Below are 10,369 nucleotides of genomic sequence, written 5' to 3' on the forward strand. Positions count from 1 at the left end.
GTACAACTTAAGAGGACAAATAGGATGAATATAGAAATACAGTTTTGTTTGCTTTAAGATTAACAGAGCTTTGAATAGTTTCCATATACTGGTCTAGATCAACTCTGAATAAAGAAAAGAGGTGTAGAGCCAGATTTTTGTTTATGTATGTGAAATTCAGCTAGCAGGGAACACAAATTAAGTATGTTTTCTCGTTTAAGTTGTCAAACAATCAGAACATCTTTAAAACTGCTGCTGTCATGTTATTGTCTGCTGTTATGTCCCCACCAATGACAAAATTAATACGCCCTAGTTGTTTATATAGAGCTCTACGCAATTACTCACTTATTACACTACTATCACAAAGGTCTCGTGAATTTTTTATAAATTATAAGGTTCGTATCCCTCTCTCACGTCTTCTTTTTTTCTTGAACTCGTATTCGGACTTTTATTTTGAAAGCCTTCCGGCGCAGTCGCAGGTAGTTCGGTTGCACTCGCGTCAGGCCTGTGTCGAGGAGTTAGGAAAACTCCCTACCTCTTGGAAACACGGAGTGATAATTCCAATTGGAAAGCCTGGAAAGGATCACTCAAAAGCATCAAATTATAGACCAATTTCTTTAACATCTAATTTATGCAAAGTGATGGAGAGAATGATAATTAGCCGATTAAATTATGTAATAGAAAATAAAAATCTAATATCTTCATATGAGAGTGGCTTTAGAAAAGGGCGTAATACAATGGATGCAATAATATGTCTAGAATCTGACATTAGAAAGGCAATAGTGAATAAGGAGGTGTTGGTAGGTGTATTTTTTGATGTGGAAAAGGCCTATGATATGCTGTGGAAAGGGACTTTTAGTTAAATTAGACAAGATGGGAATAAAAGGAAAAATGTACAATTGGATTATGGATTTTTTGATTAATAGGACCATACAAGTAAGGGTCGGAGCAAGTTATTCTAGGACTTTCTCAACAGATAATGGGACCCCACAAGGAAGTGTGTGTAGCCCAGTTTTATTTAACATAATGATAAATGACATATTTTCAATGATTGGACAAGGATTTGGTAAATCTTTATATGCTGATGATGGTGCCTTGTGGAAAAGGGGAAGAAATGTAGTATTTGTGGAAAGTAGTATGCAGAAAGCAGTTAATGAAGTGGAAAAATGGGTAAATAAGTGGAGTTTTAGACTGTCAGTAGAAAAAACTAAAGTGATATGTTTCTCAAAAAAGAAGAAATCACCAAATATTAAACTAAAGATTTATGGAAAAATGTTAGAGCAGGTAACAGAAATTAGGTTCCTTGGATTATGGATGGACTCAAAACTAACTTTTGCATCACATATTAATAAAGTAATAGATAAATGTAAAAAGGGAATAAATATTTTAAGATGTTTGGCAGGGGTAGATTGGGGTGCAACCCGACATGTGGCAAGACGTATGGAATAAAGAGTCAACAGGGAGACACTTATTTAGCATTCAACAGAAAGTGTGGATTGAAAGAAAGGTATATGGAAACAGAAGAGAAGATACTGTTATAACCAGGATCCGTATAGGACACTCTAACCTTAATTATTCATTGTATATAATAGGAAAAAGTGAGTCAGATAGCTGCAGTTACTGTGGAATAACAGAAACAGTTGAACATGTGCTTTTACATTGTGAGGCATATAATAGACAAAGAAAGCAACTTGTTGAAAAACTAAGAGATATGGAAATCAATGACATTTCAGTTATGAATATATTTCAGAATGCACAGAAACATCTAAGGGTTTATGATTTTCTTCTAAAATATCTGAGAGATACAGATTTGATTAGAAGAATTTAGTTTTTTTTTTTTAATTAGTAGTATATAATATATTCGTTCATCGAGGCCTCACACTCCATCCCAGTAGGTGGCGGAAATGCACCTTAAGCTGGTTTGCCAACCGCCATTAAACACAAAAGAAGAAGAAGAAGGCCTGTGTCGATGTGTGGCGATGCCACCGGAGCATCCGGAGCCCAGTGCGTTTCCCCGGCGGTGCGCAACAATGCGGCGCTGGAGATAAAACTTCACCAGCGATGTCAGAGCCCTGAGCTTTCGTTTCGCGCAACTTTATCCCGAGAAGATGTCAGATCATGTCACCAAAACCGTCCAGAAATGGCACGCGAGTTTTAAAAAAGGCACGGACTTTGATTCGTGGGGGCAGCTGGTGGAAGCCATCGATGAATATCAAATGTAAGTTACGCATTTTTGATCAAAATAAAAAAAAATATATATATATTTGGCGATCTCTGGATCAGAGTTGGTTACAAGTGAGAGGGTGTTTTTTTCTACAAACAATACAAATAGAAGTTACATGACAAGTGATGCATTGCAATTACACAAAGTAGCAATTTATTTCCCGCCACAGAGTCATTAGTACTTTATTTCGCGTGTTCTCGCATTGTTCGATTTGATGCATGAGATGCTGTGAGTAAATAAATAAGTGTTGAGTGTTTGGCAGTCTGTTTGTGTTATGTTGCGCGCCACACCCTCCAGCAGTGGGTGGAGTTTCACTCTCAGTCTGAACCAATGACAACAGATGCACTCTTCCCGAGCTTCACACTCTACTTGTGCATTTTATTCATGGATTTAATGTGCATTTCTTTCTGGAGCACGGTGTCAATAACTGCATTACTGTCCGTAAAGAAAAGCACTTTTATTATTTATTATCTTAGTGCATTTCATCTCTTAGCTGGACTGCAGATGTGTCTATAAACACAGTTATCATTAGACATCAGTCATTTGTAACCAGTTCTTGTGATGTTTTCTTCAGACTCGCAAGGCAAGTTCAGAAAGAAGTGCAGTCGTCAAACTCGCATGATTTCACAGAGGAACAGAAGGTAAGTATGTTGATGATGACTGACAGCTGTCAATCACTTTTTGACGCTTAATCACATGACAGGAAATGCAATTCCAAATTTGGAACTGATCAGATATTTAAAATTATATTTATTAAGATATTTGTTCGTTTTGCTGTGGTCTACTGCTGTCCGGTTCTGCTATCTCGCACAAAATAAATTTTGTTTTATTAATTTATTTTCCAGAAAACCCTGGGAAAGTTTGCGACATGCCTTGAAATGCGAAGTGCAGCCTTACAGGTTAGTGCTGTTATGATCATCAGACAAGATGAGAGTTCATTATTACTGACAGTTTCTTCAGAAAGTGTAAAAAATCCAGTTAAAGATATCGCTGAAACTGTCCCTCCAGCAATGTATTTATCGTCTCACATTGTCAATGTAACGATTGGGAATAATACACAGATTATCCGTGCTTAAGTTTAAACTGTGATTCTGGTGTCTCTCCTTGTCAGTGCACACAATCTCAAGAGGAGTTCAAGTTAGAAGACCTGAAAAAACTGGAGCCCAGTATGTACATTAATATGTGGATATGAATTATTTTAACCCTATTTGATAGATGAATTTAAATGTATCCTCTAAATTATCTACTCCATGCATTCTGTCGTCTTGATTTTTTTTTAGTAAAAGTAAAATGTCTTTTAGTCTAATTGTAATTGTCTTCTTGTGGTCACATCTTTACCTACTTTTCAACATAAGAATAACTTTTATATTTCAAGACGAACACTTACTGGACTGAGTTTATATATCACTGCTATTCTTCTGTTTCTCCACAGTTATTAAGAGCATTCTGACTTACAACAAAGATTTCCCTTTTGATGTCCAACCAGTGCCTTTGAGGTAGTTCTTTAATGTTTATTTATAGAACGGATAGTTCCGGTCCTGGATGCTGATTGGTCAATCCAGCGTTCCAATTATAACACTGCTATAAAGAGTGTTGTTAGGCATGATTATATGCACAATATTCCATCTCATGTTTTTGACGATACTTACTATACTAATAATATAGCATAGTAGAATCCGATTTGACTATAAAGAGTGTTGTTAGGCATGATTATATGCACAATATTCCATCTCATGTTTTTGAAGATACTTACTATACTAATAATATAGCATAGTAGAATCCGATTTGAGCAAATGTCTTGTTTTTCTGCTGCAGTGACTGATCATTGATTCTGGGTGTTTTTAGGAAGATTCTTGCACCAGGTGAGGAGGAGAACCTCGAGGAGGAGCTGGACGCTGGGACTGGAGCAGGTTCAACACCATCCTTCCCTTCAAGGGTTCCAGGTGATTCCCTTCATAGTGCATGACGTTCAGTGTTTACGCACTTCTTTATGCTCATGCCTTAAATTTGATTTTTCAACCTTAAAAAAAAAAATCAGGCAGATATAACACACACATTTTCTTCAGAAATTGGTCTAGCTTTGTTCTGTGTCATTGATATAATGTTTTTGTTAATATTTTGAATTAGATTTTCTCTTTTCATTTTAATTTTATTTATGCTTTACATTTTGTATTCGGGTTCCAGGTGATTCCCTTCATAGTGCATGACGTTCAGTATTTACGCACTTCTTTATGCTCATGCCTTAAATTTGATTTTTCAACCTTAAAAAAAAAAAATCAGGCAGATATAACACTCACATTTTCTTCAGAAATTGGTCTAGCTTTGTTCTGTGTCATTGATATAATGTTTTTGTTAATATTTTGAATTAGATTTTCTCTTTTCATTTTAATTTTAGTTATGATTTAAATTTTGTATTCTTCTTAAATATGTCCATGTAGTTTTATGTTTTAGGTAATTTCATTACTTCAACTTCAAACGAAATAAAAATGGGAAATATTGCCTTGGCTGCATAGCTGCATTGAAATGTTATTTCTTTTAAAATATTTATTTGACAATTTTATTTCAGTTAGTATTTAAGTAATGCACTGCAAAAATTATTTTCTTACTCTTGTTTTCATTACAAATACCTACACATTCTTAAATCAACAAACATTTATATGAGAAGCAAAATGAATCATTAAGATATTAAGTTTTGGTTTCTGAAAATTGTATCAAAACAGTTTTTTTTTTTAATGGGAATATTTTTTTGTGATTAAAATATCTGCCAATGTGGCAAGAAAAATTGTCGTTTTCCCTTTAAATTAGATGGTGTTTCTTACCTCATTGGCAGATCTTTTTCTTGTTTAATCAAAAACTAAGGTGACCATACGTGCCATTTTCCCCGGACGCGTCCTGACCAGGATTTCTATATTGCTTTGATTCAAAGTACCTCGACAGCGTTTCGAAAACACAAGGAACCGATGTCATACACCGATCGGTCTGCACACGCAAACAAAGCCAAACCCTAGATATTTTAGGCAATATAGAAATCCTGGCCAGGACGCGTCCTGGGAAAATGGCACGTATGGTCACCCTACAAAAACTAACAAAATTTTGATAGATTTTTCAGAAAACAAGGTTTAATATCTTAAGTCATTTTGTTTCAAGTAAATATATCTTGACTCAAGAATGTTTAGATATTTAGACGACAAAAATACTGAGCTAGAAAATAATTTTTTGCACTGATTTTTTAATGGTTTTAGTTTAACAATAATAGCCCAAGCTCTGTAATAATATATTTAATATAAGTAAACAGTAGATGAACTTGTAAAATTTTTTTAAAAAGTGCCTGTTGTTGATCCATTTTCTCTATCAACAAGCAAACTCATTTTCATTTGTGCCAGTTTTTAGTTTGACGTCTTTTGACAGGTACGCTGTTGCCACGGTTACCCTCGGAGCCAGGATTGACTTTGCTCACGCTGACGATAGAGAAGATCGGTCTGAAAGACGCAGGACAGTGCATTGACCCATACATTACAGTCAGTGTTAAAGGTAGAGCTCAGCAGCGCTTGTTAACCACATATCAGATGTCTTAACATTTTTCTTATATATTTATCTTTCCTTTTCACTATCCAGATCTGAATGGTATAGACTTGAACCCGGTTCAGGACACGCCAGTGGCCACGCGCAAGGAGGACACGTATATTAATTTTAGCGTGGATGTAGAAATCCAGAAACATCTAGAAAAACTACCAAAAGGTCTCACTTGGCTCTTATAGGAATAGTTCAATCAAAAATGACAATTTTCTCCATCAAAGATTAGGATGAGTTTGTTTCTTCCTCAGATTTGTAGAAATGTAGCATTGCATCAGTGTCTCAGCAATGGATGCTCTGCAGTGAATGGGTGCCGTCAGAATGAGAGTCCAAACAGCTGATAAAAACATCACAATAATCCACAAGTAATCCACACCACTCCAGTCCATCAGTTAGTGTCTTGTGAAGACAAAAGCTGAAACAAATCCTGTTTGGAGACGTTTTAACTTCAAACTGTTGCTTCCAGCTAAAATATGAGTGCTCTATTTCCAATATTTCTTCCTCCAGTGAAAAAGTCCATCTCCTGTTGTCTTCTCACATCAAAATCCAGCCACATATTTGTATAGAGCTGTTTTGGCTTGTAAATGGCGCTTGATCTGTGCAGATCTCTCTCCTGATTCAGACAAGTCAACTTTTTCACTGGACTCATATTTTGACCAAAAGCAAGAGTTTGAAATGGTTTAAAAAGTTAAAAATGTCTTGATGGATTTCTTTCAGCTTTTGTCTTCTTGAGACATTTATTGATGGACTGGAGTGCTGTGGATTATTGTGATGTTTTTATCAGCTGTTTGGACTCTCATTCTGACGGCACCCATTCACTGCAGAGCATCCATTGCTGAGACACTGATGTAATGCTACATTTCTCCAAATCTGATGAAGAAACAAACTCATCCTAATCTTGCATTAAGACTCAAGAGACGGAGTATAAAATATATCAGTATATTGTTGTGCTTGATCATTATTGCGTTTGCCTCTTTTGTAGGTGCAGCAATTTTCTTCGAATTCAAACACTACAAACCCAAGAAAAGACTCACAAGCACTAAGTGTTTTGCTTTCATGGAAATGGATGAAATCAAACCAGGTCCCATTGTTATAGAACTGTAAGTATCGGGCGAGTTTTTCAAAGTTGGTTGCATCCTACTGTTACATCATTAACTCTTTCCCCGCCAGCATTTTTGAAAAAAGTTGCCAGCCACCGCCAGCGATTTTGATGATTTTCACTAAAATTTGATGGCCTCCAGAATATTTTGCTGTATGAATATTTGAATATGCAATACACCAAAATAAAGATCAGAGCCTCTACCTTTAGCATTCTTTTTTTTTTTTTTTTATCAACACTTGAATATAGGTAGGTTTCATAAAAATGCATAATTTTGAGCAAAAAGGTGAGAAAAGCATTATTTTTCATATGCATGTGTTTACATAAGAGATTGCTCGTTTCTCCGTCCTGTACACATGTGTTTTTGTTCGGGAGGTTTTGTACTCGTTCAGAAGATGTGTAATAGTGCCCCCTAGTGTATAACAGTGAAAACAAGAATGTTTTTTAGAAGAAAAAAAAAACAAATCGCGTATAAGTTGCATTTTATTATTTCATTCAGAAATAGGCCTAATGCCAACGCGAAATATTTACAAACATTATAATAAACACTGTAAACATAGCTAGGCTATTTTAGTTCCCCTCACTCCACAAACAATTTTAATCACAGGAATTTTCCAGATAATTTTTTAAAATAAGGAAATACTAATGGAGATGCTTTTCCCATATTGGGCTGTTTAATTTAGTTATGTCAGTGTTGGAGTCTCGGAATCAACTAAATGGTTAAAAAAGTACTGCATTTCTGTGAAGACTTTATTCATCGTGTTGTTTAATGGCGTGTGTATCATTACACAGCTTTTTCGAATGTCATAATGAGAACATGCAAGCAAATCTTGGCATGATTAATCGTTAAATGCAAATTACCTGGATTTATGGAAAGTGCATCATTAGTCCAGAGTGAAATTCCATGTGGTGTAGTGATGGGAAGTTCGGTTCTTTTCCGCGAACCGGTTCTTTCGAACAGTTCGATTCAATAAACCGGTTGAAAAAACCGGTTCACCGGTTCTTTTACGCTCGACGTAATGACGTCATTGGCGATGACGTAATGGCGTCAAGTCTATCGCCGGCTTAACACATTCAAATATAAAGTCAGTAATCATAACATCAGTCAATTAAAACATCATTATAATCTGATACGTTTCTTACAATTTGGATTTTTGTATCTAAAGCGTGCAGTTTGCTATATAAAGATGTCCTAAAAGTATGGTAGCTGGTGTTTTAATGATTTTAGTGGACGTATGAAGTCAGACCTCCTCACACAGGTGTAGAGAATCAAATCAAATTAACTATCAGCATGATCCACTAACCATAAATATAAAATCACAATACTTCCCACTACTACACGTCTATTATTTTAACATTTTAAACCATGCAAACTTCATTTTAAATTGTGCATCTTTATTAAGATAGATGTTTGATAGGATCACCTATTTTGTAAACGCTAATGTTAGGAAAACTTGCTAAACTAAAATTTGCTGACTTTGCTCACAGGGCATCATAACTTACAAAAAAAAAGGCTGATTAGTTTTGTACCTTTTGTTGTATTGCTTAGAAATTGCTTTGTTATGCTATATTATTACCAAATACTGGATTTAATCTCTTTATTACCTTTTTTCTTTCAATTAGCACAAGTTTTGTGTTTTTTATGTTAAGCCTCATTGATCTGAGCTTATGCACCTCATTTTTTTGTGTAAACACTGCCAAAATTATACACAAATGCTTTTTCACTCAAAAACTGTGCATGAGCTCAGATCTGTGAGGCCTATGATCAATCAGTTCCAAAAAGCAATACAAAACCTGTGCTAATCAAAAGAAAAAAAAAAAAAGACTAATTCCAAAATTTGGTGATAATAGAGCATAATTTTTTAAAGGCCGGTCATTTTTGATGAGGAAAACCAAATTAGGAAAGGATTTTGGGCACAGCAAAGCGTTATCTAAATGCTCTTTGAGACAAATGTTGGCATGATTGATTACAATTTGGTAATAGAGGATAATTTTTAAAAGGTCATTTTTGATGAGGAAAACCAAATTAGGAAAGGATTTTGGGCACAGCAAAGCGTTATCTAAATGCTCTTTGAGACAAATGTTGGCATGATTGATTACTTAATGAAATATGTCCTGGATTAATTAGTCCAAAGCAAAATCGTTGACTCCTCAGAGAGTTCTTGTTGAAAGATGTTTAGTCGCACGACGCTGGATTCGCCGGTAGACACATTCATCAAAACTACAGGAAAAAAGCAGCTTTATTCAACTCATTCATTCCTGTGAAATCAATGTCACATTTTTTAAAATGGTTTCTTTTCCAGGATTAACACATGATGCAAACACTCTTACTGCGCACAAGATACATCCGCTCAACACACTTGCTAAAATAATTTACTCTAATATCAAACAAAACAATATATGCCAAAAAAAAAAGGTCGATGGATTGAGTATTTTTCCATTTTGATTCCAAAAGCATTGCATCAGAAACCCAGAGAACATCATTCATGGGCCTCGTTCATGAAACACAAGCAGATTTTCTGTGAGTAAAACCATTCTGGGAAGGAATAGTTTTTTTAATATATATAAATTATTGCAATTCAATGAATCATTTGCGATGAATGTGCGACACTTGCTCGTGAATCGAATGAGACTATTTCGTTTTCATGAATGTTTTTACGTAACGGTCACAATCAAGTCACAGAGTTTGTCAAAAATTCATTCTGCTCGTGTTTCATCATCATGCAACATCCAATAATACATTTAAATCACCTGTTGACTAGGAAAGCTCAGATGCGCAAACACACAACGTTCATCTGTTTCTATTGTGTCTGATTTGTGAGAATATTTTATTGTATACGCAGCTGAATGAAATGTACAAATACTTTGTCAATATGACATCATATGTGCCTTTTTCCGCTAGGAAAATAAATCATAAGAGCAGACGCACGACGAATCAAACGTTAAAACTAACACAGGCGAGCTGGCAAATAATCAAGTGGGCTGGCGAATCATCAGACTAAAAGTGGTAATATGGGCGTTCAAAAATGGTGAAAAGGCATAAAAATATGTAAAGTCTCTTCAGAGTCCTCTCACATTAAAGGCATGAGGAAATAACTTCACGACGTGCCTAAATATCAGTTTGACATCCCAGAATGCATCAGCACTGGGTCGAGTGGTAGAGATCTTAATTTAACCACATGACAACCACCGGGAAAAACAATTGTAATGCATATTAAATCAAACTATTTCCATAGGAAAGGTTTGCTAAGGTATAAAATCAAAATCCCTCATTATTTCGGTCACAAATGTGTTATTCAAACAAAATAACGTGTTTTCTTCCACCCAAACCAGATTTTGATGGTTAAATATTGAGAAGAATCGGCACGTTCTCATGTCAAGGCTCGCTGTGCTGATGGGATGCATTCGTTGGCGGGTCGTTGGCTGGTGTGGCGCTCCCCTCGCCGTCTCTGGAGCGCTGAGGGATTAGCGGAGGGGGTCCTGGGAAACCGCGC

At 35.7% G+C, this 10,369-nt stretch overlaps 1 protein-coding gene across 2 annotated transcripts; it reads left to right on the forward strand.

The window, feature by feature from the left end:
• Nucleotides 1-1,938: 1,938 nt before the first annotated feature.
• Nucleotides 1,939-6,900, forward strand: LOC107732499 (axin interactor, dorsalization-associated protein-like). 2 transcript variants are annotated; one of them, XM_016543854.1, is made up of 9 exons: nucleotides 1,939-2,197; nucleotides 2,778-2,844; nucleotides 3,049-3,102; nucleotides 3,315-3,369; nucleotides 3,636-3,699; nucleotides 4,049-4,113; nucleotides 5,612-5,734; nucleotides 5,819-5,941; nucleotides 6,759-6,900. In XM_016543854.1, exons 1-9 carry the CDS (start codon nucleotides 2,088-2,090, stop codon nucleotides 6,878-6,880), a joined length of 783 nt encoding a protein of 260 aa, XP_016399340.1. In that variant the 5' UTR covers nucleotides 1,939-2,087; the 3' UTR covers nucleotides 6,881-6,900. The 2 variants fall into 2 exon arrangements, with proteins under 2 accessions (XP_016399340.1, XP_016399339.1); XM_016543853.1 differs by having other exon boundaries at nucleotides 4,049-4,146; nucleotides 6,759-6,899.
• Nucleotides 6,901-10,369: the final 3,469 nt, after the last annotated feature.

This window comes from Sinocyclocheilus rhinocerous, unplaced genomic scaffold (assembly GCF_001515625.1).
Source record: "Sinocyclocheilus rhinocerous isolate Xijiao unplaced genomic scaffold, SAMN03320098_v1.1 scaffold310, whole genome shotgun sequence".
Taxonomy (NCBI): Eukaryota; Metazoa; Chordata; class Actinopteri; order Cypriniformes; family Cyprinidae; genus Sinocyclocheilus; species Sinocyclocheilus rhinocerous.

Coding starts and splice junctions, on each gene's coding strand:
- LOC107732499 (XM_016543853.1), top strand. CDS start 2,088: ATGTCAGATCATGTCACCAAAACCGTCCAGAAATGGCACGCGAGTTTT. Junction 2,198..2,777: donor GCCATCGATGAATATCAAAT/GTAAGTTACGCA, acceptor TGTTTTCTTCAG/ACTCGCAAGGCAAGTTCAGA. Junction 5,735..5,818: donor CATTACAGTCAGTGTTAAAG/GTAGAGCTCAGC, acceptor TTCACTATCCAG/ATCTGAATGGTATAGACTTG.